The sequence below is a fragment of the Montipora capricornis genome, chromosome 8 (assembly GCF_036669925.1).
Source record: "Montipora capricornis isolate CH-2021 chromosome 8, ASM3666992v2, whole genome shotgun sequence".
Taxonomy (NCBI): domain Eukaryota; kingdom Metazoa; phylum Cnidaria; class Anthozoa; order Scleractinia; family Acroporidae; genus Montipora; species Montipora capricornis.
The window spans coordinates 48756977-48781820 of record NC_090890.1 but is presented as its reverse complement, the minus strand read 5'-3'; the positions used below and the strand labels follow the sequence as shown (position 1 = coordinate 48781820).

General features: G+C 40.8%; 1 protein-coding gene across 3 annotated transcripts in view; it reads left to right on the top strand.

Moving 5' to 3' along the window:
• LOC138060571 (polyunsaturated fatty acid 5-lipoxygenase-like) overlaps positions 1-24844 on the top strand; it is a 37668-nt gene that overhangs the window by 10597 nt on the left and 2227 nt on the right. The window contains exons 2-11 of one of the 3 annotated variants that reach the window (XM_068906413.1): positions 1173-1314; positions 7716-8067; positions 8187-8322; positions 13109-13267; positions 15050-15232; positions 18650-18673; positions 18917-19014; positions 19425-19626; positions 21825-21931; positions 22791-23045. In XM_068906413.1, the coding sequence (XP_068762514.1) occupies positions 1256-1314; positions 7716-8067; positions 8187-8322; positions 13109-13267; positions 15050-15232; positions 18650-18673; positions 18917-19014; positions 19425-19626; positions 21825-21931; positions 22791-23045 (1575 nt within the window). In that variant the 5' untranslated portion in view covers positions 1173-1255. The remainder of the gene's footprint in view (positions 1-1172; positions 1315-7715; positions 8068-8186; positions 8323-13108; positions 13268-15049; positions 15233-18649; positions 18674-18916; positions 19015-19424; positions 19627-21824; positions 21932-22790; positions 23046-24844) is intronic. The other 2 variants (XM_068906415.1, XM_068906416.1) reach the window with 2 other exon arrangements.

Genomic DNA, 24844 nt, shown 5'->3' with positions numbered 1-24844 from the left:
AAACGAGCCCGCAATTGAAAAGCAGATTTCTTAATCATGACGTCAGAGGCTCAACATTCGAGTTGTTTTTAGTGAGATTTGTATGAGAATTTCATTATGGCTAGCGTCTCAGAGGTCGAAATGTCTTTTAGTTACCAAGAGCAAATTTCACCATGAATTTCGATTTGGAAATTAGCCGTGTGAAGTTTTCTTGTTGAGCCTCTGACGTCACTACCAGTAATTTGTAGCCAAGCCTCCTAAAAAGTTTGGCAAAAGGCCAAGTAATGGCGGCCGTGAAATCACGAACAAAACGGTCGGGAAAAAAGTACTTCCAATCTTCGTAAAGCTCTGCAATTTCGTAAGGTGAGTAAGAGAGTGCTATTCTACTCGAAAATGTAAAAAGATAGGATATGAAAATTTTGATCACAGGGGCACTTTAACACTTTGCATTTGGATGCGTTAAACTTCAAATTTAATTCATGCCTCTAGGTGTTCAAACTTGTCAAATCCTGCTGAGAATATCACAGTCTTTCGCTGCTAAAATTGTACGGTGCAGCTTGGTGTCATCAGCATACGTGGAATAGTTGTTGATCCTGGAGTTTTTAATAGAACAATCATTCTGCTCGGGCTTGCTGGATAGAAAATGATTATAACCAACTCGGGGGCACGCGCGCCTTGTAGGTTATCTATCACTTCATATCCAGCGCGCCCTCGTAGAATAATTAGGGAGCTTAAGCACGCGCGTTTTTGAGGCGCGGACGGCAACCGGAGGAGAACATTTCGCGTGCCAGGACAGTGTTGTCTCCCAGATTTCTATACTAATCATCTCTAATGGAGTAAAGATACTTGATAATGTAAATGTGGTTGTGTGAAGAGAAGTTAAAAGGGAAAACAGGTCACTTCCTCTTGCCGTCCGCGTCTCAAAAACGCGCGTGCTTATGCTCCCTATTGTTAAATATTTAAAGTGGGCGTTATATACGAAAGGGAGAAGTGATCCTTGCACTTGTCTCATGGACTTTAGGTAACTGTCCCTACCCGAAAAGTTCAGGCTGCTTTAACGGGATTCGGACCCATGAAGCAACTCATTTCGCAGCAAGCCCCAGTTGTTGGAAGGGTGCATAGCGTTGGATAAATCACTGTCTGCTGGATTACAGAAATATAGAATCATGATTGATATTACATTGTTATTGCAGGTCACACCCTTCTGACAGAGGCAACACGTTAAAAGTTACATCCAAGATCGATCTGGTATATTGACATCCTGTCTGTCACCACTATGGCTCATTTGCATGCACTGCTCACCTTCATTGTCAGCTTCTTAGCGTTAACAACAAGGTAATCTTTTAAAACTACAAGGAAAGGTTACGTTTATGCAAACGTTGGCCGTGTAGCACTTATATTTTAAACAGAGTTAACTGAATAGAGTGTAATGTTAAGTGCTAGATTTCAATCCCATATGAACCATGTGAGCGTTAGCCCTACAGATGGAAATGGGCCCACACAAGGACAGAGAAAAACTCTGACCAGGGTGGGAACCACCCTGGTCAGAGTTTTTCTCTGTCCTTGTTCATATGGGATTGAAATCTAGCACTTAACATTACACTCTATTCAGTTAAATCTTTTAAAACTGTTTTTTTACGTTATTTTGTATAAGAGCCGCTTTCTTCTGCTGGTTTCAGTCTCGTCATTTCCAAGCCGGAATACACCTTATCGCAAAATAGCTGCCATTTGAGTCTTTCACTGATGTGCTCTGCAAATCAGCCCTTTTCCCCACGTTCTCCAACCTAAAATTCATAGAGGATATTACACGGTGGCGAGAAGATATGAATTTAACTTTGAGTGGAAAGAACAAAATCTCCGAATAAGCCTGAGATATTGTTCTTGCCACGAAAACATACAATTCATATCTTCGAGCTAACGTGTAATTTTCTCTTCATTATATGGACGCGGAGCACCATGGGTAAGAAAATATCATAACCCATCTGTGCGAGAAAATTTGGTTTTGGTGGCCGTACGACCGTACGTGTAAGTGCACCTCTCCATGAATGCCAATGTGACTAGTAACACATGACCACAACGCGGGCTCAAGTTTAAAGCTGATCGAGGCGGCCATATTGCAGCTAGTTTACAGCGTACATCTGCAAGGGCAAGCTGAACAAAGTAGGAATGACGGATCTTGGGAGATCTAACCAGCGAATAAGTTGTAGACTAAAAAAAAAAAAGTAATAATAATGCAAGGCTGGCTGTACGGCTGTGAGGATATATATAGTTTTGTTTTTCCAATATTTCGTCAGGTACGGCCTGACCGGTAGAGTTAATGATTTGAAGGTACAATTTTTTGAAATTCAAATATACGCCACAAGAAAACTAGGTATAAGATTACAGATAAATGTATGTATGTACGACAACACATACCCAAAAACACACTCGAGATACAAATAGAAAACGGAGAATTTGCAAATTAAACTTTAAAGTGAATATTATCCTAATCAGAGGTCAAGCTTCAGAGAGTTAAATAGTAAGATTTGAGGCTCTCTTTGAAATTATTTGTTGTAAGACTGTTTCGTACATTAATAGGAATGTCATTCCAAATATTAGGTGCTTGATAGCCAATAGCAAATTGGTGTCTTAAAATTAACTGAGTGAGAGCGAGTTTCGTAATCATGGTAATCACAATTAAATTGAAGAAGAGAAGACAGAGGAAGAGGTAAGAGGTTATGGAAATGATCAAAACAAAGGAAGATACTTGAAACTTATAGATAGAATGCAGGGGAAGGGCCTGTAGTTTACAGAAGAGGGGCTTAGACCGATAGACTGAGTACGAAGAGGTGGAAAGGGTAATAATGCGAATAGCTTTCTTCTGTAGTCCATAAAGTGATTCAAGGTAGGAAGAATAAGTCGAGCCCCAGATCAAAGTGCCGTAGCTGAGATATGGTAAGAAAAGAGAATTGTATAAGGCTTTTAAGGTATGCGAGGGTAAGATCTGTCTTGATCTGCTGAGGATGCCTATGATCATACAAACCTCATCACAAATAGTAGTGTGATATGGGATTTCCATGATACGTTTTCATGAATAGTGATTCCTAGAAATTTGTTTTCCTCTACTCGAGATATTGAGATGTTATCAAAGAAGATATTAAATCTTGAGAGATCAATCATTTTACGTTGTGGATAAAAAAGGATGAACTTAGATAGATTTAGGGACTGTGCAATAATTATCTGGAGGGGGGGGGGTTCTAAGATTAATCGGGGGGGGCCTGAACTTAAACCAAAGCGCAGGGTAGGGGGGTAAGATGTAATTTCTTAAACATTTGTAGGGGGGGTTAGAAGTTAAACTGAGAGGTCTGATCTCAATCCATGGACTCAAGATAATGTATATTACATGTAAGCTAATCAAAATCAATTTTTGGAATCTTTTAAGAAATATTAATATTAACAGCTTCAAAACCTTGTACTAAAAATGAACAGTTTATCTCAACAATATTAAACATATATTCAAGAACTTGAGTTAAATCCCGAGTTGGTTTTGAACAATGTAGGGATGTAGGGAGGATCGGAGGTTGGGGAGGGGGGGTTGAAAGTAATCTCCCCTCTAGACGGGGGTGGACAAGAAGTTATTTTAACTTTAATTCAGGGGGGGTGCAACTTTATTTTAAGGCCTACTTTGCTAATTTTAGAACCCCCCCTCCAGATAATTATTGCACAGTCCCTTATCAGTAAGCTTATTGGCACGAAACCAAGTTGAAGCTAACGAGGCTCTTGATTAACGATATTTATTAGAGTAGGCAGGTCTTTATGACGAAAAAAAAAGACTTTGTATCATCAGCAAATAAGATAAATGCAAGATATATTTAGAGGAGGGAAAAAGATCACTGATTTAAATGAACAAAAGGAGAGGACTGAGGAGCTAGCCCTGGGGAACCCCACATACAACCTTGGTGTTTGGAGAAATTTGATCATTGATCATAACATATTGTTGTCTATCAGTTAGGTAACTTCCAAGCCATGCTAAGGGAATTCCACGGATACCATAATAAAATAAATAAAATAAAATAAAATAAATAAAAAATGTAAATTTTATAATGGAACTATAATAATAACATACAATAATATAGTAATAATCAATGGCTAATAAGACTAAAATTTTAAAACATTTACAAATACTTGAGAATGTAAAAGTTCTCACAGATTTGTCAATAATTAGACCATCGCAGCCATGGCGTATATGAAGGAGTTCCTTGCCCGATTAGTTTTCAAATTGGGCACATAAAAACTGCGCTGTTTTCTTAAGTTGTAACTATTGCGGCTGCAAGTTGGAGGCAACAGGTTTCTAATCTTATGATTCGGGTCCGAAAGGATGCTGTTAAAAAGGGTGTTACAAAGTTGATCATGGTGTTCGCCCAGAGATAAAATCCCCAAAACATCCAACCCAGTGTTGTAGCTGGCGCCTGATACTATAATCGATACGGCGCGTTTCTCTAGGCGTACTAGTTCCTTTTTAAGATTCTGGGAAAGGGCACGGTAGAAGGCAGGTATAGCATAATCAGTTATTGACCTAATACATGCAATATAGAAAAGCACTTGGTCATTAGGTGGTACTCTAGCTCGTTTAGGCTGCGCCAGAAAATAAAACCGCTTCCTAGCCTTTTTGATTACCTCGTCTATATGAGCGTTCCATGAGAGGGAACTACTTATTGTTACACCTAGCAACTTCACTGTCCACCACCTCCAGCTCGTTTTCGCCGACAATCACTGGATCAGACTCAGTTGGTTATTTGGCAAAGGAGATTCTCAGCGTTAAGGTGGACTCTGTTATCATGAGACCACTGGATGACCCGGTCAGCTATACACTGGGCATTGCTGGCTCCACCCTTTAAAACTCTGACGCAGTGGTGTCGTCTACAAATTTCCAAAGGTGTGGTGAACTAATATCTAGATCGCTTATCACTAAAACAAATAACCAGTGGCCTAACTTAGTTCCCTGTGGTACCCCGGATGGGACGGAACCCCACCGGCTCAGAAAAGCAACCCTCTGTTAACTTGATTCTCTGTGATCGATCAGAAAGAAAATCTGAAACCCAGTTGGCAATACTAAGTGGGATATCTAATTGAGATAATTTAGTGATGACAATACTATGGTCAATAAGATCAAAAGCCTCAAGATAGTCAAATAACAAGGTCCTAACAGTTGGAATCTGTGCGAATCTTTTTACTGAAGAATTTCATTCTAAAAACATATCATAATGGTGTTTAAACTGTGAACTAAACAAAAACCAAAAACTCCAATTCACTTTCCGGAGGCGGAGTCGATATTCCCGGCTATGTTTGGAAATTTGATTGATGGAAGCCAAAACGCAGCTTGGCACTTGGCGCTTGAAGGTAAGATTCCGCAGAATTATAAAAATTGCAGTAATAGAAGTCCCAGATGAAGTCCAGCAAATGCAAGCTGAGGTTAGCGAGGTTTTTAGATCGGAGGCCGAGGACGACTACGAGTACGGGTTTTCCGTAATGAGCATGCGCATAAGGTTTGGAGGCCGACTTTTTTTGAAGTGCGCGCGCTCAGAACGGAAACTCGTACTCGTAGAAGTCCCAGATCAAGTCCAGCAAGCTGAGGTTAGGAAGCTTTAGATCGGAGGACGAGGAGGACTACGAGTACGAGTTTTCCGTACTGATCATGCGCATAAGGTTTGGAGACAGACATTTATCGAAGTGCGCGTGCTCAGAACGGAAACTCGTTCTCGTAGTTGGCCTCGTCCTCCGATCCAAAAGTCCCTACTGATTTAAGTCCGGCGGAGGCCCTTCTGAAAATATCACTCTTTGACCACTCTCCACTGACGGAATAGCTTATTATTATTATTATTATTATTATTATTGTTATTATTATTTATTGTTTTATTTTATTAAATTTCGAACACGTGACACATTACATTTACATTACAGTTGAATACCAAGATGCATATAAAAAAGAAAAAGAAAATTCAGACGAAATAATCGAGCTATCTTTAAGCTTGTTTGAATAGATGTAATACATCATGTATAAAAAAGTATGGTTAAACCTTCTCACAGCCCTATGCGCAGCAAAGCTTACTTGAACAAGCCAAACACGATTTCTTTTACAAACTGGTATTGTTTGTGGCATTAAACCACCCCACCAGCTGACGAGTAAAAGACAAGGTGAATTGGCAGTCTAGAAAAGTGTTTCCTATGGAATCTAATTCACCGCAATACAAGCAATCACTTTCACTGTTAATTCCATATCCTTTTAATTCCTTTTTGGTCACCAAAAAAAAAAATTGAACTTAAATTATGGATGTAACTGTCAGGTATATCTATGAGAAAATGCAATCCTCTGTCATAATTGATATAGTAATTTCCAAATCACCAATGCATCGATCCGAGCCTGAAGGGCGAACACTAGTTCCAGGTATCATGTAGATAGATAGTCAAAATGTAGAAAGGCATAATGACAAAAGCAATCACGCAAATAGGCATAACGTGAAAAGGCATAACTTAGATAGACATACTGCGAAAAGGCATCTCTTTAAAAGTGTTAACGCGAGAGGGAGGAAGGGGTGGGTATGTGGTCAGGAGTGGGGGAAGGGTCGGTAATTGCTGCAGAAAGCACGACAAAACTAGCCCCCGCAGAAACTTGCGCCGCTAGTTCAGATAGTACCATTTTGAAAATGGTTGCAAATTGTGTAGGTCCTGCTTCACAGTAGACAGTGTCGTCTGTTTTAAGCGATGCAATTCGGCTTCTGAGCGACGAGAGAACGACCGAAGATCAGTCCGAGCAAGAAAGAGCGCTTACTGAAAAGGACATCGTTGTGGCAATTTCAAGCTGTCGGCTTTTATTTGGAATCTTGGTCGGCCTGGTTGACCCGTATAAAAAAACAGCAGGTACCTGTGTAGCATTGACTTCATTGACTGTCATTGCCAAAGCTTTTCGAAGAATAGACTATCTGTGCACTCTGCGGATTAATAGTTTCAGCTGAAAAAGGACATAAATTAATTGCTTAAGTCGAAAGGAATCAAAATCACTTCAGGAAACACTTTTCTTCCTGGCGTGATAGTTCAGTAATAATTCTCTAATATTGAGCCAAGACATTCGAGTGGAAGAAGAAGGTATCGCCCGTTCGATCACCATCTTCTCAAAAAAGATACGAAGGCTCCAGGTCATTCCTACGACCGCTAATTGTCTCGCGTAATGATTATTTGCGTGATGACTATTTGCGTGATGCCTACTTGCGTGATGCCCTTTGACGTTATGCCTATTTGCATTAAGCTTTTTCGTGTTATGCCTATTTGCGTTATGCCTACTTGCATTTTGCCTTTTCAGTCGTGTTATGCCTACTTGCATTTTGCCTTTTCAGTCGTGTTATGCCTATTTGCGTTTTGCCTTTTCGCGTTATTCCTATTTGCATTATGCCTTTTTCTGCATTTTGACTATCTGCATGATACTGAAACGGGTGTTTGGATCGATGCATTCACGATTTGGAAACTGCTTTATCAATTACAGAGGATTACATTTTGTCATAGATATACCTCCATATTAAATTCTCTTATTTTCTTTACACATTTTATGACATCTTAAAAGATTCTCCCCATGCTATAAGCCAGCTGGAGTTAGCTGATGTAGCTTTAAATTTAAAAGCCAATAAAAGTCCCGAGATTTTAGTTTTTCTAAAGCAATTATTATATTATTATATTATAATTACCAATTTCATTTCTTTATCAAGGTCTGTAACTGCAGTCCCGTGTGAGGTGTCCCTTCCTCAAGAGACCAGTGAAATATGTAAAGCGATGAGGGACAAAGAGCTGGCTGGAAAACAGGCCACGTTTACCTACAAATTCGACGCTTCCGTGCACGGCTTTGCATTATTAAATATGACACCCAATGAACTGGCTGTTGTGTTAACTCAAGATCCTTTCAGCAGATACTGCGTCACTAGTTATCTTTCCACGGTTTTAGCAAGCAATGCATCTCTTTACCAATATTTGAGTATCACTGGTGGAAAGGAGATCGCAAACATTTCAGAGTATCTCCCGCTATCAGCATTTTTCCAGTCATTTATGGAGCCAGCAATTGGAGTAAGTGAGAGTGAGTAGGAGTGGGGTATTGGTTTTCCTGACTACTGGGTACTAACCAACCAGAAAACGTTTCCTGCCCGGAATTCCTCTCAACGAAACCGTCTCTTTTTCCCTTCTAGAGATACGCAAGACTTCCTTCCAGATATGAGGCTTTCATTAGAAATAAACCTTTATGGATAAGCGACAAGTACTTCACTCAGCAGCGTCTGGCGGGAACCAACCCGATGTCCATCCGCCAGGTGACTATCCATGGAGGTAGGGCTTAAACTGTCGGCAGAAAAAGTGGATCTGTCTTACTTTGACTGACTAAACTTGAGTACACTCGAACCTCCACTAAAGGACGCCACCTGTAATCGGACGTCTCTCGTAAGCAGACACGGACACCTATTCAGGGTCCACAGGGTATAAAACATCCTTCCGTATATCTAACGAAATGGGTTCGTTTTTAACGGTTTCATCGCAGACTGTCCTGGACAAAACATAGTCATTTCGATTACAATTAGCTTTTTTTCCTTTCATATCCTTTTAAAACTTTTCTTCAAGCCAGTCGCACGAAAATTTGTCTCCTTAAAGGAGCGAGGCAATTCTATACCATATCCTGCTCCTCTCACAGTTTATCCGCTTTCCCGTTGTAAGAACTTCCGTTGCTGAGTTAGACGCACTCTTCCGGAACTTCCTCACCCAATCTCAAACACATTCTAATGAACAAATGGCATCTTATACAAAACCAGCCCTTACAAAGAGAAATCATTAAAAACTCTCCCCTAAGGAGGTCTTTGAAAGATGTACTTGTTAGAGCAAAGCTCTGAGGTCTTTCAATTTCCTATCTTGACCAATAAGAGTCGTGTTTTGCCTGCCTACTCACCTTGAAACACAACCACAAGTTGTCTCAAGGAGCTGTAAAAGACTTGTTGTGGTGTATGATATGCCCTCTATTGCACTTTCTTTTTTCAACCTCCCATGAGCGGACACCTCCCGTAAGCGGACACTTATCCTTGGTCTCGAGGGTGTCCCGCGTACAGAAGTTTCGACTGTATCATACCTAACTGAAAAGTGACGACCTATGAATGAAGACTTACATGGAACCTCCTCCTCCTTTGAGGTCAGGCCGACGGGAAGTAAATTCACAAGGTCTAGAATTTAATTTGTACACATGTCACGCCTCTTGATGGCTTCCACCTCGATCGCTGTGGTGACACAGTTCATTTTGGCGACCTCTCAGAAAGGTGAGCCAGTTTTCCCCGAAGGTCTTGGGTTCAATTCCCACCCTGGTCAGAGTTTTTCTTTGTCCTTGTGTGGGCCCATTCCCATTAGAAAAGCTAAAGTTCACATGGTTGATATGGGGTTGAAAACTAGCACTTCACATTACACTCTAATCTTCAGGTAAGTCCGTTGTAAATAAGTGTTTTGTCTGTGTTGTCTCTCGCTCTGTTTCTCTCAACTTTTAACGGTGTTCTTCATTGAAATAGCAGTGTTCTTCTTCTTTCTCGGCTTCTCGAGCTCTCGACAGAAATTTCTCAAATTTTGTCGCTTCTCCTCTGGTACGCTTTCCTGCTTTTTATCTCTTTTTTCGTCGCTAATAGTATGAAATACTTGAAAACAACTTCCTAAAGTAAACAAGTTTTTGAATGCGATATCAATGCCCACACCATTTCCTGCGTAATTTCCCGCCAGGAAAAACGCGGGTTTCACATTTCTCGCCAAGAAAATATAACATACCCCTTACCACGACTGGCTGACACCTGATTCCCTTCTCTCCTCCGCAAAGAGTGTACAGGCGAGCGTACGAGACGTCAAAACCAAAATAATTATTTCTCGGATTGATAGTTTACCAAATTTTCAAGTAAAGCTATGATCCTCGCATTTATGGACGCAATTTTTGCAATTGCGAAGAGAAGCCGGAAAATTTCAGGACTTTAGCGGTGTTTGAACCCGTGACCTTGCGATACCGGTGCGACGCTCTAACCAACTGAGCTATGAAGCCACTGACGTTGGGAGTGACCAACTTCAGCTTACTTGATTTCATATCCGCAGTTCAGTGTTTGATTCATTTCATATATCACTTCGTTCATTGTGACCAAATTTTCTTAGCTATGCAGCTCGCGCGCGTGTGAGTGTGCGCTCGAGGAGCTCCGCTATTATTGTCTTTCTGTAGTTAAGTCATCCGGATAAAAAAAGTCCGAATTAAGGGCGCTTTTCTTTTGGGAGAACTGGCTGGCCAGACCCGTCAAGTTGCAAAGAAAATGCAACAATTTGAAGGAACACTTGCATAATAATCCCTCACGTATTTCTGGAGAAGTATATATCATTCTCGAAGTGTGTTAAGTTGAAGGCGTTGTAATAATAATTGTCGCTGCTAATCCCTCGCATTCCTCTGGAGGAGTATACATAATTCTCAAAGTGTGTTAATTTCAAGGTGTTGTAGAGTTAGTCCTTCCAACTGCCCGGTCTGGCCGGTCAGTTCTGTCAAATGGAAAGCGTCCTTTGCGTCCACGTAGTTCTGGATTCATAGCGGATTAAAAAATATCCACTCTGGAGAGTGCATTTAAAAAATTCCGGATATATTCGCCAACGAATTCGCTGGATACGTGTGGAGAAGGCGTATCCAGAAAGAAAAAAAACTGCGGACTTAAACTTTAATCTAATAGAGAACTTAAACAACGACGACGGCGACGGGAACGAAAACGTCATCTGAAAATAGAAATTCGCGTTATTATAATGCACCTATCAATGTTAAGCCGCTGGGGAGGGGGGTGGGGGAAACACGGGCATAGGAGGGGGATTTGACGTTACAATTCTGCCCGTGGTAGAGACGTTTGATCATTCGTTGAGTTCCGGGGGTCGGGACCTTTGACTTTAACCGTTAGAAGAGTGGGGTCCACTGACGCCATCTTGGCTGATCGCCATCTTGAATGACCGAGAAAGACTGAAAAATAGTACCGCCATTTTGGGATTACCCAGAAGTCACTAGAAGCAAACCGATTCTCTGCGATTCTCTCAACGCCATGAGTGAAAGAGTGAATCTGCTCTATATTTTGCAATTGTAAGACAAAGGTCATCGAATCTTTTTAACAAGGTTGGCATGTAATCCAATAGAAAAGCTTTTGTTTCCGTTGTGTTCTGGTGGATATTTTTTGCATATGTTTGAATATTGATGAGTTTTCTTTGTGCAGCTTGTGTATACTTGCTTGAATTCATAAGCATAATAAATGTATTTAATTAAATTTGCTATGTAGGTAAGGCTCTGGTAGTTGCTCTGGTAGTTGGTGAGAGTTAAATAAATCAATACGGTGAAAACAGAATTCAAAATTGATTTTGACGACGAAATCTTGGTTCTGCAATTCAAAGACGAATGGCAGGAGTTCGTGGATCTTGACGCTCTGGAACACGTGGCAGATTGTTCCAAGCTCCGGGTGCCCCTGGGGTGAGAAATTTGCACGTTTTTGACCCAGGATGACTTCCCTGGGGCCGGGCATTTGAACAGAAAAACTGATCTGAGTTCAAATCCCCCGTCTATGCCCGGCCTCCTCCCCCAGCAGCTTAACATTGATAGGTGCATAATCACTTCGTGACGCGGGTGTAGTGTTTTCTCAAAAATGACATTAGGGAGCTTAAGCACGTGCGTTTTTGATACGCGGACGGCAACCGGAAGTGAGCTGCTTTCCCTTTTAACTTGTCTTCACACAACCACATTTACATTACTAAGTATATTTTCTCTATAAGAGATCATTGTATAAAAATCCGGGAGACACCACTGTCCTGGTACGCGAAATGTTCTCTTTCGGTTACCGTCCGCGTCTCAAAAACGCGCGTGCTTAAGCTCCTTATTGGTCGGAACCACTCGTAAATTGCGGGAGTAAATGAAAATTTATTGTCAAGTGTTGACGTTCTTCATAAAACCTCAAATTTAGCCATTTCACGTTGTTGTTCTGCAGACGACGGCAAAGGCATGGATAAAAGTGAAAAATGCACGTGTAGGGCGTGCAATGCCATTTTTTTTCCTCTAAATATACAAATTCGTCGCGTTCTCGTTACCGTCACCGTTGTCGTTGCTCAAGTTCCCTATTATTGTTTTGCGGCGTTGTCGTAGCCGTAGCCGTCGTCATTTCTTAATTAAACTCCATAATCATTCAAGATCTCAGTGCTTGGGAAATTTGCAAAAATATTAGGCGGTCCATCATTTAAAATATTTCGGATACAAACACTTTCTTTTCAAAAAAAAAAACTCAGGGAACACTGATCATTCAATCTTGAATGTAGCAGGCTACAGCAGTTCTATGACTCCAGCGATGTACAAACGTGAATAAATAAGACGATTGGTAAAGTAGTGGCGACGATGCCTACGTCGACAAAAAGGCCACAAAACAATAATATCATTGGTTAAAAGAGGAAAAAGAATCGTGCTGCACGTGCGAACACGCAGGTGCTTTACGTACAAGGACGTGAAATCATCAAATTTAAGGTTTTAATGACAACGCTATCATTTCTTGGTTTCTTTCAAAGCCTCTCTATCGCTTGAGAGCATTCCTCGCACGCTCGTGCTTGCGGAAACCGCTTGCGTAGATTCGCGCGTTGTCTGTTTTATAAAGCACCTTAAATACCTTAATTAAGGCGTATGTCCCTTTAGAAAATGAAGCGGCACATTTATGGGATGAATTGAAATGGGAACAAGAGAGAAGTGTAATGTGAGGTGCTATTTTCTACCCATGTAAACCGTATGAGCGTTAGCCTTATTATTGGAATTGGGCCCAAACAATTGCAAGGACAGAGAAAAGCTCTGATCGGGGTGGGAATTGAACCTACGAGCTTCGGGTTAATACACCTCTGCTCTACCGACTAAGCTACAAGATTACACGGGAGCAGATCGTGGGAATTCAAAAAGGTCAATTTCACGGCAATGAATATGTACAAGTACAAGGAAGGGATACGTTTTTGCAAACGTTAGCCGTGTCGTTAGAAATTAAACCCATTTTCGTGATTTACCTCACGGATCTGGATTCGTCTTGCATTTTGCACTAACAACTTACTGTGTCCACCACAGGTTGCACTGTTAAGACAACAAAAGGTAAATGGTGCCATTTTCCATTCACCTACCGTGGAAAGGTTTACAGCAGTTGCACGACTGATGGCCATTACAGACTTTGGTGTTCAACAACGGACAATTATGCTCAGCATGGCTTTTGGGGGAACTGCGCAGCCAGTAAGTTAAGATTAGTTCTCTACTTGCACAAATCCTCTTTTACCCTCTCCCCCCAAGTTTTGCATAGCTGTAACTGTTGCATAACCGTTTCTGTAATAATCTTGCGATTCCTCCAAGTCGTTCGGCTTGGAAAGTGTGAATACACATTCCAAGAATGAAATAGATGTGAACGGTGTGGATATTTTGCGAGAAAATTAAAAATTCATCGTCAGGTGCTGTCGTCTTCCATATGACCTTCAATTCGATCATTTCACGTCGTGGTCAAGACGAGAACGGCAAAGAAATGTATCAAAATGTAAAACGCACGTGCAGGGCGTGCAGAACTATTGTTTTTGCAATTTAAACCTACCGTTTTGTGGCGTTCACGTAGCCGTCGTCGTCGTCTTTGTTTAAGGCCCCTATTATTGTTTTGTGGCGTTGTCGTAGCCGTAGACGTCGTCATTTGGTAGTTTAAGAAACGACAACGGGTACGGCAACGACAACGCCAAAAAGCAGTAATATTATTGGTTGAAAAAACCAAAATGATCGTGCTGCACGTGCGACACGTATTTTTGAACATTTCTCCCCGTACTCGTCAAAAGTACTACGTGAAATTACCAAATTTGAGGTTTTGACGACAACGTGGACAAACTAAAGTGAATCTTTTAGTCTTACTCTTTACTTCAAATCCGTCCGTATCAATCCAGTTATAGGACACTTCCCACATATTGTATAATATAAACAAGATTGAATAATCCCGAAATACTTAGAATAGCTCAAACGTATATTTTGAAGTGACGTTTTCGTCCCCGTAGCCGTCGTGGTTTCTTAAACTCCCTATTTCTTTAACTCCCTCATTATTCAAGATCGCGGCGCCCGGGAAATTCGCACAAAAATTAGGTTGTTCTTCATGTTACTCATCTCGGATACAAATGCTTTCTTTAAAAAAAAAATACTTAGGGAACACCGATCATTCAATCTTGAATGTACGAACGTGAATAAACAACACAAAAAGGGCACAAAACAATAATATCGTTGGTTAAAAGGAGAAAAAAGAATCGTTCTTCACGTGTGGGCACGCACTACATACAAGGACGTGAAATCGTCAAATTTCAGGTTTTAATGACAACGTTCTCCTATCTTCTGGTTTCTTTCAAGGCCTCTCTATCGCTTGAGGACATTTTTCGCAGGCTCGTGCTTACGGAAACCGCTTGTGTACATTCGTCCGTTGTCTGTGTTATAAAGCACCTTAAACTGACCTTTAGCGGCACATTGATGGAATTACATGAAAAGGGAACAAAAGAGAAGTGTTACGAGAAAATAAATCCATTTTCGTGATTTTTTCGCACGAATCTGGCTTTCTTCGTACATTTTGCACTAATTAAGCAATAGAGGACGTATTCCGTGTTTCCATAGCCTCATCTAAACTCGAGAGGGAGTTGAGACAATTATGCAAACCCGAGACGCAGTCGAGGGTTTGCATAACTGTCGAGAATTCTCCCAACTCCCCCTAGTGTTTAGATGAGGCTATGGGAACCCGGAAAAAAGTCCTCTATTGCTTTTATAAAACATTTCTGATTCGACAAATGAAGGAAAAGGCTGGTTTTTTTTACTTTTAGATTGAAACAGATTTTCTTGATACAAGCTCATATTTCGTACCAGCCGATCAAAACGCGCGTATGACTACATAACCAATCAAAACTCGAGTGATGTCACAGCCGTGTTTTCATACTCTCATCTAAACACAGTTTTTGACCATTGAGAGTGCGCTTACTATCCTAATTATTTTATAACAACTTACAGTGTCCTCCACCACAAAGGCTGAAGGTTGCAGTGTTAAGACAACAGGAGGTGAATGGTGCCATTTTCCATTCACCTACCGTAGAAAGGTTTACAGCAGTTGCACGACTGATGGCCATAACAGACTTTGGTGTTCAACAACGGACAATTATGCTCGGCATGGCCTTTGGGGGAACTGCGCAGCCAGTAAGTTAAGATTAGTTCTCTACTTGCACAAATCCTACATGAATATGTCGCAAAAGAAATCGAAAACAATGCCTATGCAATTTTTTTTGGGGGGGGGGGGGATGGGTGGGGATAAAGAGATGTATTATGGGATTTGTGCATGTGGTGAATACAAATATCCATAGCTTTGGTAATTTGGTTTTTAAGGTTGAAGGCGGAGAGTTAGGGACTTTAAGATCTACGACGCGGTCGTCAACGAGAACCTCACAATATCATTGGTTAAAACATGAAAAATTATCGTGCTGCACGTGCGGCACAAAATTTAGCAACTATTTTTGCGGTCTTCTTTACAACAACGACGTGAAATCACCAAATGTGAGGTTTTAAAGACAACGCCAGTGTACAAATGTGAATCTTTTATTCTTTTTTTTTACTCTGAAACCACTAGTAACAATTTATTTTTAGGATACTTCGTCCACAATGTACAGCGTGAACGAGATGCAATAATCACGAAAGACGTTTTCGCCGACGTCGGCGTTGTAGATCTTAAAGTCCCTATTATTTCTTGAAACACGACTGTGCTCCTAAAAGTTCATATTAAATTACTCTGCGAGTCAAACTTCGCTTTTTGCAAAAGGGGAAAACTTGAAATTGGTCTTTCCGTAAAAGCACAAAGAAACGGACAATGATATAGTAGTTGTGATATTGTCACCCTCCTTACCGTATATAACTCCGTTTAAATGCGAAAGAAAAAGGGCTCCGACTTGAGATGGTCTAAGAGCTCATGGTCTCTCTATTTTGCGATTTAAGAGGTAGTAGGTGCGTCGGGGTTAAGTAATGCTTTGTCGCGGAATGTTTAACAAACCAGTGCGTTCCTAGGATTTGCTAGGTTTAGGTGGTTTCCAGTTTGAGGAGGAATTGAAGCTCTGACCAAAAAGTCCTTGAGTGTTTTGTCCTTTCTGCAGGCGACAATAGGAGCATTAGGAAAAATTTGCACAAGTTTTGGGACGTTAGATATTAAAAACCAGTTTTTCATAAGGATCTCTTTGAGTTTAGGTATAGCTGGGTTGAAGGTGGTAACGAACGGTAGAATGTTTTTGCATGTATTTATTTTGTTTTTCAAAGCCTCATTTGGCGATGAGAAAACTACCTCTGCTAGTGTTTTTTCAACTAGCTTGCGTGGGTAGCCTCGTTCAAGTAGACGCGATTGGAAAACCCGTTTGTACGTCTCGAATTTTTCCTCAATCGAGTTCGTTCGCAAAAAGCATGTCTCTCCTTTAATGAAACCCTTCTTTAAGCTGAGAGGTTAACATAAAGAGAAATGTGTGTATTGGAACGTTTCTGTGGCTTTAAAATAAGTTTGGACATCAAGGAACACTGTGCGTTTAGATTTTCGCAAGTGAATTTCATCGTAGGGTGGAATTGGTAAGCAAATTCAAGCTGTTGATTTTGTGTTTGCTTATGGTCCACACTGAAAAAAGGTTATCAATGAATCTTTTCCAGATAGTAGGTTAATGGGGGCTGGATAAAAGTAGTTGTTTCTCGATGTGAGCCAAAAAGATGACTGATAAAGCTACTGCCATTTTTGTGCCATTGCTATACCGTGGGTCTTTAAGAATCAGTTTCATGAGGTCCCCAAGAGTTGATGTGGGGATGGGTGGATTTGACTGATAGTGCTTTTCATAATATTGGCAGATAACCTCCATCTCCTCTTCCTGCGGGATGTTGGTATAAAGTGAACAGACATTGAGTGTAGCAATTATTGCATTGTCTGGAAGTTGCGTGTTTTGTATTGTTTTGTGGTGTCTCAAGAGGAAATGAGGGGACAGAGAGGGAGGCTCCCGGTCCAGCCCTCGGGATATGTCACGTCCACGAAAGTTATTTTTAGACGAGCGGAAGTCTTTGTTCTAGCGGAAGTCTGTCTTCCGAGACGTCCGCATACAGGCCAACTTCGGTCTGATGTTTGAATGAATATAAATATTGATCAGCCTTCCACGTGCGCCGCCATTTTCTCTTTTCACTAAAAACCTGAGAGCGAGGCAAGACTGTATGCGGACGTCTCGGAAGAAAGACTTCCGCTCCTCTAAAAATAACTTTGGTGGACATGACATATCCCGGCCAACGCCCTGAGCCTCCCTTTCTTTCCCTTCATTTTCTCTTGGGTGTCTTTAATATATGACTGTTTCTTAGCAATAGGTTGTAAAAGCGAATCGATGAAGCTTGAAATACGTTCTGTAGGGCCACCACTACCGGAAACTATCGGTCTGCTGACTGGGTTTGGTTTGTGTATTTTCGTCATGCAGTGTATAGAATACCGGTATTCTGGGTGGGTTCTGGCTTTGATTGAGTCATCTGAAAGTCATTGCGCCAATATGGTTGTTTGTATACAGTGCATTGACTATGTTGCTGACCTTTTTGTCCGTCGAGGACACTATAGGATCTTGTAGAGGGGTGTAAAAGTTTGTGTCACAGACTTCTACGTTGCCCTCTCGGATGTTGTCTTGGGCATCGATGACGACTGTTGTGGTCCCCTTATCAGCTTTTTTAATGTTCACCTTTCTATATGCGCGTAGTGCGGATACTGCTTGTCGTTCTTGTGCTGACAAATTGTCTTTAGCATTGCTAAAGGATATTGAAGCAATTTCAATTTTTCAATTGGTTCTGAATAGAGATCGGCTAATCGATGACTGAATTCTCCTTTCGGTTTTTTCTTGTCTGGTTTGGTCCCGGAACATTTGGTCCAGCTGTTTCTCGAGACTAGAAATGGTCTCAATGTCTGCGCTGGAGTCTACCCACGCAAGCTAGTTGAAAAAACACTGGCAGAGGTAGTTTTCTCAACGCGAAATGAGGCTTTGAAAAACAAAATAAAGACATCCAAAAACATTCTACCGTCCGTTACCACCTTCAACCCAGCTGTACCTAAACTCAAAGAGATCCTTATGAAAAACTGTTTTTTAACAAAATAGGACAAATCACTCAAGGACTTTTTGGTCACAGCTTCAATTCCTCCTCAAACTGGAAACCACCTAAACCTAGCAAATCCTAGGAACACACTGGTTTCCTACACATTCAACTTTAAAGCATTATTAACACACCTACTACCTCTTAAAATCGCAAAATAGAAAGACCACGAGCTCTTAAACCACCTCAAGTCGGAGCCCTTTTTCTTTCGCCTTTAAAAACTAAACGGAGTTCTATACGACAAGGAGGTTCGCAATATGAATATGATACATATTGCACCGGTATCGCATATGAATGAAAATTAAATTTCATAAGATAAAAGTCGCACTTAGACTCGCTTTGAAAAAGAAGCAGACGTCAACTCGGAAATGGCCTTTTCAGGTTTCATCTTCAAACCGTTTAAACGATCTGTTTACAAAGGTATTTGGTGTTTGTTTGAATTTTTTTCCTCACATAATTAAATTTTGTTGTCCTTAGAGATCATCGAGGAGAAGATAGAAGGTAAAACTTTTGTGACTCTTGCATTGTACATGTAATTAATGGTACCCGTTGCGTCTTGACCTTGCGTTAGTGTCTGTAACACCCCGAAGATAAAAGTGTGCACACATGTTGGATACTAAATGAATAACTTGAAACACAGTAAGATTTAAATGTCAGGGCAGTTTTTCTATCCATAATTCCGAAGCAAATTTAATTTGCGTCGATGATGACAATGGTGATGATTGTTTTTTGCGGGACCAATAGGATTGGACTGGAACGAACTCAAGGCGACATTGAACCCCACATTTGACTGGGAAACCGCTGTACAAACAGCTCTGAGAACTGATGATTCTTTGGAAGACGTAAGTTGCCTGAGGGGTAGAGATTTCTTACCTATTATTTGGAAGGCGTAATGCAAGTTGTGTTTTTTTAAGCGAAATTTTAACGTGGGCTGTACTGTCGTTTTTAAAGATACCCGTTCTTTTAATGGATAAAAATGTTCAAGTGTCAGATATCATTTTCGGACAAGAGAAAATGCAAAATCAGCTTCTGAATTATTCGAAGTTTCCGGTTCCTTTTCCATAGCTTGGAAAATGCATATATCTTTTTGGACGATTTAGTGTGTGGTATCGTAGGATAATTTTACGAGTCTCGCTGTAGCTTGGCGAGCCCGTAGAGTGAGTCACAGCTGTGATATCTCTTCCGCCAACAATTCTGTTCTCTTTTAAGAGGAGATGTACTTGTGACCTTTTTTTGGCATCTTTAATTTCAGGCCATAAAAAAAGGTTTCATCTTTGCTCTTCGCTACGAGTTGTGTGATGACATGCCCAGATCCCCGGATCTCACAGATCGTGATCCCCGTAGGACCATGAGGGACTCTCTATCTCCTATTGCTCTATTTGCATCTGCAAAAATAAAGGGGACAGATCGCAACGAACTAGTTCCTGTGGCAATTCAAATGGACTATAAACCAGGTCATGATGAAGTTAAATGCAAATGAATAGAGTAAATACCTCTGGATGGGGCATAGAATGTAAATCTTTCCAAGACAATAAATAAGAAAATAAGTAAGTAAATAAATAAATAAATAAACAAATAAATAAATAAGTAAATAAACGAATAAATCATCTTCTTAAATCTTTAGAGATTGACACTTGAAACCTATCGGAGCAAAGCCATCAGAAACCACAAAATCCGATCATTCCACATAATTATGAAGTCCAAGAATCGAACTCACGAGGCGGCAGGCCTCTAGTACGCAATTCAGCCAATAAGGCTTAACTTCAGTCATTATTCTCTACACGAAACTTTCCATAGCCAGTGGAATTAGGTACAACTCAACTACCAACATATTAACTACATATTTTCCTATTTACTTTTCAGGGGCACCCAACGAATCTGTTCCTCACATTATCTGTTCCCCAGAGGAATCTTGCTGGCTGGGAAATTTTGTTATTGATAGAGGTTTTGCCTGGGAATTACTGACTTTTTCTAGCATTTCAACCCGAGCTGGCTGAGGACGACTAAAAAAAAAAAAAAAAAAGAAAAAAAAAAAAGGACCCCTTCCCTCTCCCAGAGAATAGTCACAAACATACGACGGCTGGTCAGAGTGATTGAGCTTGCGGAAAAAAATCTGTTTTGTCGCGGTTTTGTCGCTTTTGTTCGGTCGTTTTGGATCGAGGGATTTGAAAGCGCGCGGCATTCCTGGCTGGGAAATAAATTTGATCAGCTGGCTGGGAAACCAACCAATTTTATCTAGCTGGCTGGGAAATTTCTTGTGTGTCTTGCTGGGAAAAAGGAACAGATAATGTTTTCCCAGCAACACTGAAAAACACCTGAAAATGCCTTAATAACATTTATTTTCATTTACTGGGGTATAATAATACATTTTACAACAAATTGGTCGTTGGGTGCCCCTGACTTTTTGCTCATCCTTATGCCTTTCGTCAGTTGTTTCTCTGTTTTATTACATACTCAACAAAATATCGCGTTTCTGATTGGTCAATGATTAAGGTATAAATCGGTTATAGAGTGCAAAAGAGATTAAAGAGTGCAATACGGACAAAGCGATGGAGTGATTTTGTTGAATATATAATAAACAAAAAATCACATGAACTTACCTTAAAAACATCACTCGTGCCCATAAATCGCGTTCATACGATTTCTCATACTTATTACACACGTACATGTGAGTTGCAATCATTGTCCCATTTAGAGTGCTTTCACGTGACGTCCGGCCGCCATGTTAGTGAACCCAACTAATCCTCCTAAAATTGAGCTCTATTATCATGCAAATGTTTTCTTTTGTTTCGGTTTTCTGATCACGTGAGGGAAACCCTGTATACTACCGAAGCGTTTACATAATAGCCCATTTCCGTGTTCATGTCTGCCTCCTCTTCAAAGCGAGTCTAAGTGCAAAGTTTTTCTTATGAAATTAGCTTTCATTCATATGTGAAGTAGAGGTAATTACCATCACAACAATTTTGCACTTAGACTCGCTTTGAAGAGGAGGAATGCATGAACTGGGAAATGGCCTACTAATTCGACTTTTATTTCTCTGCTAGCAGAGCTCTCTTTTCTTTTGCGTTTGCTGGAGCTGACGCGTACGGGAAAGAGACTTCTGCCATGGGTCGAACTTCATTGTGTTGAGCATGCACGGCGGTTACTTAGCGACTGAATCTTCACGTGATACTTCATGTTGTGTGGGCTCACTTAACAACAGGGAAAATACTGTAAAGGATGCGCGGGACAAAGTGGGCTCAGGTCACAGTCAGCAAACATATAATGGGGCATGCGCAGTTTGGAGAGAGCAGTCCAAGGTTGTGGACGACGGTTGAATCGAAGCGAGTTTCGACTCATGGCAAAGGTCTCTTTCCCGAAATCGTAAACCCAGCGAACGCATAAGAAAAGAGACGTCTGCTAGCAGGGAGGACTTTTATGTATATTACCAGCTATTGAACTGGTGGATTAGACCCATAAAATTCAAAATTTAAATTTACTGTTTTGCTAATTGTACCTCACAAGTAATTTGCCGTTGGTTTCTCTGCAGGTGTTCCTCCCTTGGTATACAATCATAATCATTTCAGTAAATGAATACTAATCCTTTTGTCAACCATTCTGTCGCTGTTTGACACCGTTATTTCGTAAACATTGTTTCAAAATGCTTTTGTAGATTCAGCAGTGTTCACTCCAAGCGATGGGGACAACTGGATGCTTGCAAAGCTGAACGTGCAGGTTACTGATCTCGGATATTCTCAAATTGTGGAACATCTCGCAAAGGTATAAACTAAACAATGTTTTACCGAGGTGAAGGCTACAGCGATGTTTCTCGTGACGTCATCCACTGTTATTTTAAAATATGCCAACCAGAACCTAATTGGCTGTTGAAACAACGACTTCTTTTGTTCCGTGGTTGGCAGATTTCAATATCCAAAGAAAAGTGACGTCAATCTTTGCTATTAGAGTTGAATATCAACCATCTTTTTTACCAAAAATAAAGTGAATCATTTTTTAATTAACTTCACAACCCTGTTTAACGGAAGAACAAAATTATGCTCAATGGAAACGATTACGAAGCATTTTAGTACCTTCCTCTTCGGCTGCTGTTTCGCTAATAACCAGAGATTAAACCATCCGGAACAAGTGAAAAGCATCACGTTTTGGTCATCTTAGCGTATACTACCATTTATTATCCAACTCTGAAAGATATCAACACTGCCAATTAAAAACGTGCTAAACGAGTGAAAATTACTATTTCAAGATATTTACATTTGTACAGTTGAAGAACCAATCCGGCAATTTTTTCACTACACGTCACACTCAGTTGACGAATAATCTCGTTGTTACAGTACAGGTTGGACAATAAATCGTTTGTTAGCTGAGGTGCAGGTATGGGTCCTTAAAGTACAGCTTAACTTGATCAAAAAAATACCACACGCCAAAAAATCTCAATCAAAATGCAATACAAGACTGAGATAAATAGATCGTTTGCAACCAATCTCTGGGGACGCAGATAACAATGCTACAATGTACAATTGCTGGTGGACGAACAAAAACAGCTAATGAGAAATCACCCCCTCCCTACTCCCCCAAGCCACACAGGGAGGAACTCGTTTTTTACTTTTGAATATCTCCCAAGGTACATTATCTTATGGAGCCTTTCTGCGTCAGCCTGAAACGTACTCTGGCAGCTCTGCATCCACTGAATCAAATGCTGAAGTATCACTGCAGAGAGATTGTAGTCCCGAACGCCTTTGGCACCCCAGCACTGGTGGGTGAGCAAGGGTTTATGGACTTACTATTTGCAATTGGAAATGAAGGCGCTTTAAGGTTACTTCGGGATGGACACCAATATGCTACATGGGAAGCAACAGACTTCAGAGCACAGATAAAGGCAAGAAAAGTGGTTTCCCTATAAAGTAAAATGCGGCCATTGCTTAGATATTTGTATACATATTTGCCATGCTCCTCGTCGGCATTTTTTCCAAATCCAGCACGTGCTCTCGTCAAGCTGAATATCTGACGTTTCATTTAACTGTACTTTTGTGGTATAAGCAGGAGCTTGGGGCAAGCTCACATTGCATCAAACTGATCGGGGTCGAGAAGTATACCCGGAAAAGTAAGTAAGTAAGTATAGTATATCCGTCTTTCGAAAATTTCTTTCCAGGTAGGAAGGTCAGGTGACATGTAGTTCTGGCAAACGCAGTCCTGATTCCATTGAAAGGCCGAAACAAGGCAAACAGCATCACATAATCTAAGAGACTTTCCAATACTAGAAAAAAAAAAACAACAGAATAGATGTAAACATTCTTGCTTGGGAGCTGGGATGACGCTGTGTTGAAAGCATTTTACTCCCAACAATGTGGCCCGGGTTTGACTTCCAAACTTGGCGTTGCATGTGGTTTGAGTTTGTTGGTTTTGTACTCTGCTCCGAGAGGTTTTTTTCCGGGTACTCCTAGTTCTCCCTCTCAAAAAATCAACTATCGATTTGATATGATTTGCTTTGTTTTGACTTCTGTACATTGTCCCCAATTAGTGCCCTAATCCTAAACACACTTTACACTTATTTTTGTTATTACGTACAATTAAATTACGTTTTGCTGGTCAACCGGACAAATTTCATTCCTTGGAGCGGGTAACAGCTAGCAATCAAGGTTCACAAGGTTTTGGGCATCTCTCAAATCTCAAGAACTCTTCGCAGTATCCTTTCAGTTCCAGTAATGCGGTCTTCTGCACGTGCCCTGATCGTACGCTGATACCAATATTCTGAAGTGACTTATTCAGCCCATTAGGGATTGCTCCCAAAGCTCATACGACAACCGGTATCACCTCCACTATAGGCATAGCCCACATCGTTGTTATTTCGCGCTTGAGGTCTTCGGATATTTTTCAATTTTTTTCACTTTCCTTTGAGTTAACTCGGCGGTCAGCTGGTACGGCAACACCGATTATTATGCAGACTCCACCCACCTTCCTCACAACAATAATATCCGGCCTTCTAGCCTCTATTATATGGTCTCACTGTATGTTGAAATCCCAGAACACTTTGATATTGTCCGTCTGCAAAACACTCTGGGGCTGGTACCGGTTCTCGTACCATTTGTCTGCTCTGTCCAACCCATTCACACCACACAATTCCCAATGAATCATTCTGGCGACATCATTGTGTTTCTTCTTATACTCTTTTTGCTCAAGTTTTCTGCACTCGCTAATGACATGGGTAACAATTTCACCTCTCTCGTGACACATTATACACAGTGGAGATTACATACGCTTGTCCTCATGAAAATTCACATACTTCGTTCCCATAGCTTGTTCTTGTGCCGCACTGATGAGAACTTAAGTGCTGGTCAGCTTTTTTTTTATCCAATTCCAAGGTACTGACACGTCAATAAGTTTGCAGGTTTTGATCTTATGGTAGTTGATCACAGTATCTGTCATGTCAATGCGAATTCTCTATCAGTGTGTATCAGCACATCCTATAGTATTGTAGTTTCATCATTTCCAGTGACAAATGCTGGTTTGTGTTTATACCACTTATCCGACACCTGAATATTGTAGTGTTGACATGTCTTCCAATGTTTGTATGTTGGTGTCTTGTGTCTTTGAATACAGTCAGTTTTTGCAAGTTCCTGGAACCTGGCACATCTGCTCCCAAATAAGTCATGCTGTACATAACTCAGTTCTCCTTAT